The sequence below is a fragment of the Terrapene carolina genome, unplaced genomic scaffold, assembly GCF_002925995.2.
Source record: "Terrapene carolina triunguis isolate 2854851 unplaced genomic scaffold, T_m_triunguis-2.0 Scaffold926, whole genome shotgun sequence".
Taxonomy (NCBI): Eukaryota; Metazoa; Chordata; order Testudines; family Emydidae; genus Terrapene; species Terrapene triunguis.
The window spans coordinates 4071605-4078806 of NW_020665277.1; the positions used below are offsets into that span (position 1 = coordinate 4071605).

General features: G+C 49.6%; 1 protein-coding gene across 1 annotated transcript in view; it reads left to right on the forward strand.

The window, feature by feature from the left end:
• HIPK1 (homeodomain interacting protein kinase 1) overlaps positions 1 to 6701 on the forward strand; it is a 30274-nt gene extending 23573 nt beyond the window's left edge. Inside the window, exons 12-15 of the mRNA XM_029913808.1 lie at positions 131 to 343; positions 693 to 931; positions 1351 to 1487; positions 3259 to 6701. Coding sequence (XP_029769668.1) covers positions 131 to 343; positions 693 to 931; positions 1351 to 1487; positions 3259 to 3744 — 1075 coding nt within the window. The 3' untranslated portion in view covers positions 3745 to 6701. The remainder of the gene's footprint in view (positions 1 to 130; positions 344 to 692; positions 932 to 1350; positions 1488 to 3258) is intronic.
• The last annotated feature ends 501 nt before the right edge of the window (positions 6702 to 7202 follow it).

Sequence of the window (7202 nt, forward strand, 5' to 3'; positions counted from 1 at the left end):
GTCAGCTCTGGGGCTTTTCTTTTCCTGCTGGCCCCAGGCCATGGTGAGCTCTGGCACAGTCTGTCTCTAGGTGGGCAGCATGGTTTGGCCACTGAACAATCTCCTTGTCTTGCCCTGTTGCTTCCTGCAGGCCCACTGCTGCACTGGAGGTCGTGCCTTCCCAAGTCTACTCGTTGATTGGGAGCAGCCCCCTTCGTGCTGCCTCCTCCTCCAACGCTCTCATAGCAGTGCAGGAGCAGCACCAGCCCATCGTAATCCCAGACACGCCTAGCCCACCCGTCAGCGTCATCACCATCCGCAGCGATACCGACGAAGAGGAGGACAACAAATACAAGCCCACAAGGTAGAGAGTCTGGCTTTAGAGCAAATAGCATTTCGCCCTGAGCTAGGCACAGCCTGCACACTCCCACGTCCATCCTTGACCGCAAGAGGATGCTTATGGGAGGAGAAGAGCGCCAGGCTAGAAAAGAAAAGCGCATGCAGAGGGGTTTGTGAGGCTGGGCTAAGAAATCTGTGCGGCGAAATCTCTGATGTGAGGCACAGAACATCCCATCAAGCCTCTGTGCAATTTGGCTTTTCCACTAACTCGAATTACCATAAAGTTCTGCATAAGGGGAGAGAGCCATGGCAGGGCCAAGGGTGCTCCCTGTGGGCACTCCAGGTAAATGAGTATGGTGTGTTTTCTCCCCTAGCTTGGGCATGAAGCAGAGATCCAATGTCATCAGCTATGTTACCGTGAATGACTCCCCAGACTCAGACTCCTCCCTCAATAGCCCCTACACCAGCGATCCGCTCTCTGCTGTCAGGAGTGCTGGGGGGGTGCTGGAGCTGCCTGCCAGGGGAGCGGCCGACAGCTCCAGCTCCCGCACCATCATCGTCCCACCTCTGAAAACACAACTGACCGACTGCATCGTCGCCACGCAGGCCTCAGGTAGGTGCCCACTCTGACAAAGACAGGACCTGCCAGCCCACTCCTTGTGTCTGTATCCGTAGCTCTGACAGCACTGTCTCCTTTGTCAGAATAGCCAGGACTAAGTTGTAGGCAGCTAGTGTTCTGTGCTGGCTTGTAGCTGCTGCCCTCAGAGTCTAGAAATCCGGGTCTGTTAAGATTCACTGAGTATAAAAGGATTTCCACTGGGTTATTGGCAGCAGTTCCCCCAGCAGCCGATTGCAGCATGTTACTCAGATCTCTGGGAAATGCCGGCATGTTATTGATTCATCCAAGCGTGACACTGAAACTAGAGAAATGGCCCTGCAAGGGAAGGGCCCCTGCATTGTTGAAGGTACACAAGCTGGGGAGGTCCTGGAATGAGTTGGAGAAGAATGGACTAACCTGCTCGTGTTTTTCAGGCATTCTGAGTAGCGTCAGCAAGACCAAACCAGTGGCATCGGTGAGTGGGCAGTCATCGGGATGCTGTATAACACCAACCGGGTACCGGCCACCTCGCATGGTGACTGGTGGCGTGCAGCCACTCAACCTTAGCCAGGTAAGCAAGGCTGTGGCTCTTGCTTTGTCTTCTGCTGGCTTCTGAATGTCCCTGAGGCTTGTTAATACCAAACAGGACACTGTCATACTGGACCCTGTGTTATGGGGAGAGGAAGAGGGCTGGTTACCAGTGACAGAAGCGCTGTAGCTGCTTCCTCGTTGTTGGCATTAAGTAGCTGGTTCTGGTTCAGTCCTTGACAGTTCAGTATGGCATAAAACCTGTGCTCTCTCCTGTGAGCAGGGCCGGCTCCAGGCACCAGCAAACCAAGCACGTGCTTGGGGCAGCACATTTTCAGGGGCAGCATTCCAGACAGTCTTTTTTTTTTTTTTTTTTTTTTTGCACTTGGGGCAGCAAAAGCCTAGAGCCAGCCCTGGCAGCAGGAGCGCGTCCTGCACGGGGGGCGCCCTGGGGCCGCTGCGGTTCGCGTCGGGCAGCAGCGCCCGCACCTTATGGCCGGGCGGGCTCCGAGCGTGGGACACTCAGGCTGGGGGCCGCCTCGCAGGGTGCACGGAGCCACCTGCAGGTGCCGCAGGGCGGCCGCGCCGCAGCCAGGGCTGGGCGAAGCAGCCCGAGCCACCCAGGGACTGCGGCAGGGCGGCCAGGAGCAGCAGCAGCAGCGGGGCCATAGTAGGGACCGGTGCCCAGGGCGCTGCCTTGTGGGGCCCGCGTCCCGTTCTCCAGGGCTCTGCTTCCTCTGGGGCTGCCCTGCCCCGGCGCCTCAGCCCTCTGCCGGGCGGTCCCCTGGCTCTGCCCTCCCGGGTCCCGGCCAGTCCTGGAGGCGGGAGCCCCGGCTGGAGGTACCCTGGGCTGAGGCGCAGCCCGGGAGCCCTGCTGCTTACCCCGACCCTGCCAGCGCCGGACCGGCTGGAGGCGAGGGGGGAGCGGGCGGAGTCAGCACTGGTGGGGGGAGCCCAGGGCTGGGGCAGCAGGGAGTGTGGGTGGGGTGGGGGTGAGAGCCCAGGGCTGGGGCGGCAGGAGGGTGTGGGGGGAGCCAAAAATTTTTTTGCTTGGGGCAGCAAAAAACCTAGAGCCGGCCCTGCCTGTGGGGGTGTCTCCTGGCAGCTGGTGTGTCAGGGAAAGGGGCCAAGCAGTGCACAGATCCTACCCTTGCCGTGCTGGGGAAGGAGGTACTAGGTGGACTGGCTTAGCCTCTGGAGGGAGGACTCCTCTGCGCCTCCCACCCACCCCCTTGCAGATCTCGCCAGGTACCAGCCCAGAGATGGCTCTGATGAGCTATATGCGCATTCCCTTCCGGGTCCTGAGCCTGGCCTCGCTTCAGCTGGTGCCCCCGGCTCTCGTGTTTGACTCAAGCTCAGATTGTCTGATCACAACAGAGCAGTGCCAGGCACCTCCAGCCAGGCTTCTCTGGCCCCACGTACACATAGCCTCCACTCCGCCTTCGTCAGCTGCACCAACGGTGGCTGCTGTGCAACCAGCTCTGCCTGCCAGATCCAGAACTAGAGCAGCCTCCCTGTGGTGTGCTCAGCGCCTGCCCAGGCGCGGCCAGACGGGAGCCTTGGCCACGGCACCAGAAGGGCTGCGGTTCCACCTCTGCCCCCGGTAACAGTCCGACTTATCTCCGTAGTCAGTGAGATCTGCCTTTCCTCAGGCTGCCAGTCTCCTGGTGCTTCCTGCAGAGCATTATGAGCCCTGCTCCATGAGTGCTCGAACGTCCCCAGTGCAGGGCCCGCCCATAGCTGGTTTTCCTCCCCCGCTGACAGGCATCACATGGGGGGTGCCCACTCACGTCACTGGTTTTTCTCCTTTGCAGAACCAGCCAACGCCAGTGTTGGCCTCACAGGAGAGAAGCGGAAATCCGGCTCCACGCAGGCAGCAAGCGTATGTGGCTCCCCTCCCATCAGCTATTTCTCAGGCTCCCTACACGTTTCAGCACGGCAGCCCAGCTCATCCCCACCTGGCAGCAGCTACAGCGAGCACACATCTTCCCAGCCAGCCCCACATGTACACCTATGCTCCGAGCACTGCTACAACGCTGGGCTCCACAAATTCTCTCGCGCATCTCTTCTCCCCTCAGGGCTCTTCCAGGCACACCACGTATGCTGCCCACCCTAGCACTCTTGTCCACCAGGTACCAGTGAGTGTCGGGCCCAGCTTGCTGACTTCTGCAAATGTCCCGCCTGCCCAGTACCAACATCAGTTTGCTACTCAGTCCTATATTGGTGCTTCCCGAGGATCTGCTATTTACGCTGGATACCCGCTGAGCCCAACAAAGATCAACCAGTACTCATACTTGTAGTTCGGGGGCTGCCCTTGATTGGTAGGGTTTGCAGTAATTGTGATTAGCCCACTCTGGGGAGAGCTGGGTTCTGCTACAGGCCTGGAGAATTAAAGGAGGTTTTCAGGTGAACCTTTACCTGGTGTTGACTGTACTCTCATAGTCTCCTCTAAGTCTGGATTTACCATGTATGACAATGTCTCTGCTTGGGGAATTCAGTCACAAACTGGGCAGCATCCGTTGGTACCAGTACAAGGGTCATTGATTAAGATTTTAAACTTTTACTTAATTTTTATAGATGCTTTTAAAAAGGTCACAGTCCAATTTATTTAAAGCTATTGTGATATTATGGTAATCGGAGGAGAAAAGGAAAATCAATGTCTTTAAAGACAAATGCTGATTTTTTTTTTAACTCTTCTAATTTAAACAGATTAGCAGATTATATTTTAGCAGCTTGCACAAATCCGAATTGCCACTAAAAATATAATGCACATTTATCTCAGTAAGTTGCTAGAGCAGATTTCAAACTTCAGTTTAATATTTTAAAGTTTTTCTATAATTCATTTTCTCCCTAGTAGATTACTGTTTCTGCAAAAGCAATTACATCTCTATTTGTCACTGTCAACCTTTTCTGTTTACTTTCCTGCTTTCTTTAAGGGTATGATAGAGGCAGCTATCTTGTACTAGCAACCTAATTTTCAAAAGTCCATTTAAACCATGAAATCTTCATTTTATTGTCTTGTAAAGTCTGAATATCCATAACGTAGCTGGGTTTGTATCATTGCAGAAGCTATTAAATTAAGTTTTTCATTTATATGCAAGATCTCACTGTATAACGTAACACGACTGCTTTGCCAAAATGCTGTATTCTTCAGCTGAGACATAATAGTGTTGCGTTGCTCTTTTGAGTTTGGTTTCTTTGGAGTATTAGACACTGGCCCTATAATGGAGCTGGATTCCTCTCTCAGAAGCACAGGGCTTTTGGTTTTTTTCTTTTCTTTATCTTTTTCCTTGCATGATTCATTTAGGAGGGAGCTGAACAATCTGAAATACAGTGAAATAATGACATGTACAGCTTTTTATACTCCGGTGAGCCTCTCCTCCTGGGTATGCTAGCAGCCAGCTTTAAAGCGCTCTTATTAAGACTTGCATACAGTAAGTGCATGTAGGAATTGAGGGGGGGAGGAGGGAAGGAAAAAAAAATCCAGATTTTAAAGTTTATTACTGAATTTAAAACTATTTTAGAAGTTTTGTAATGGTGGTGTTTTAATATTTTACATGAAATGAAATATGTACATATTGATTAGAGAAAAAAAATATAACAAGCAAAACTTCCTGCTAACCCCAAATGTTCTGTCTTTGTAATCAAAATGTGTAGTGATTATACTTGAACTCTGTACCTAGTGTTTGTCTAAATCTTAAACGTTCCTGGGGATGAAATTGATGTATCCTTTGTATTTAAACCAAAACGATACGTCAGAATGTATGTGAATTAATGCAATCATTAGAGCTCATCACTGTAGCACTGAGAGAGAGAGAAAGGAGAGCCTCATGAGAGAAACGGATACCTTCTGATTTGTTTTGCACAGGTATGTGTGATGAAGAATTGTTTGATGTGTCCCCTTATTGTAGTGCCTTAAATGATGATGTAGTGTGAATAGAGTTTACAGTGAGCTTGCCTTATGAGGGACCAGCAAGCCCCCATTGAATTGAAGCAATTCACTAAGCTTATCATAGCAAGAATAGCAGGATGTTGCATAGATGCATTGTTCTCAGTTTTAATGGTAACATAAAAGGCTACATTTTTGTTTGGAGTGAAGCGATGTTTCCTTAAGCTTTCCTTGAAATGGCACATATACTGTTAGATGTCTGTCGGTGCATTTCAAATAGGGTAGTGCTGGGAATGCATTGGAATATTTAGTCTGATATTGCAGAAGTGATTAAGTATGTGCAATCACTTTATTAGATTAGAGTGTGATGTTACCTTCCCCTGTGTTACTAGCAGACGTTTCTTGTAAAATATTGCTAGCTTGGTGACAGAATGTTTATACCAAAGAGAGCCTGCTGTAAAGCACATAACATAACAATACCATTAAAAAAATGTATATTTCACCTGCTAATGTGGAACTGTTGGGAAGGTTTATTAGCTGTAGCACTAGTGTTATGAGGAATACTCCATTTGGGTAACCTGTGTGGTTTTGAAACGACACTTTGTTTCCTTGGGTCTGTCGAACTAGGAATTATTTCGTGACCTTCAGTACAGAGAGAAGCGTCTTGGCCAAACGGATAATGAACTGGCTTGAGCAGTGGTATTGCTGCAGCAATAAGAGGTTTTTGCAGCCTTGAACCCCAGTTCCGGCCAAGTTGAAAACAGGCTAGTTCTATGACTGGTGCATGACATGACAGTGTCCAGAGGGGCAGAAGTTCAATTTTGAAGTTCCACATTACTGGGATAGGAAGGTCTAGGCTGGTCTGAAATTGATCAGTTGTAAGAGGTTTGGTGTCTCTTTCATAGTAAGGACTTTGGAACTGGATTGGAGCAATTAGTAACGTCACTAACCAGAAGTCATCATCTAGGGTATTTTCTGACACGGCACTCCTCAAAATGTGGGGATAACTGAGCAATCCCAACACTTCCCATCACTGGTGGTGCCAATGCTCTGTGTTGCTGTAACATTATCCAAATGTTTCTCACTTAGTGCCAAGCACGTCCTTATTTTGTCCGCGTTGTGGCTTGTGTTCAGTACTTCCCCTCGAGACAGATACCTCTTGGATACAGAGTTGTGCCTTTCCTTCACAAGGCAAACAAACGCCAACATCTGCTTTACATGAAAACTTTTCACCCCATTTCACAGAGTAAAGTGTTGCCTGGGAAGTTCTTAAGAAGAGAACAATAACCAAGGCCTCTAACAAAATGAACTAGGGGAAAGCCTTTGTTTAAAAAAAGAAACTAAAAAAACCAGCACCTCTTACATAGTAGATAAATTTGGCAGTTTTTTTTTTTAAACTAAGAACATTCTCATCTCCTCCACTGATTCAAACATCCCTCAGCACTGGAAAAAGGAGGATGAGATGGGACCTGCATAAATGAGATGTCACATCCAACTTAAACTGTGATACGCACCATTTAAAAACCCCACAGGGCTAGATTCTGATCTCAGCACTGGATTTACAGTGGTGTAACATAAAAATGTGGCCCACAGTGTGTGTTGCCCCGTCAAGTGTACGCTAAAGTTTCAGTTCTGAGGAGGTGCAGCCTTTCTCCCAGTGCATTCCAGCCCATGTGGCCCCAGTGAAGCATTGACGACTGAGTGGCCTCACTGTCGCAGCTGGTTTGCATAGCGTGTAACCAGACATGCGATTTATGAATATATATTTGTCCTTTCTTTAACTATGAGCAATTAGCTGGAATTTGGGATTCACCTTTTGAATTATAGATAACTCGTCCCATCTAGATTAATTCTTGTGATTCACAAACT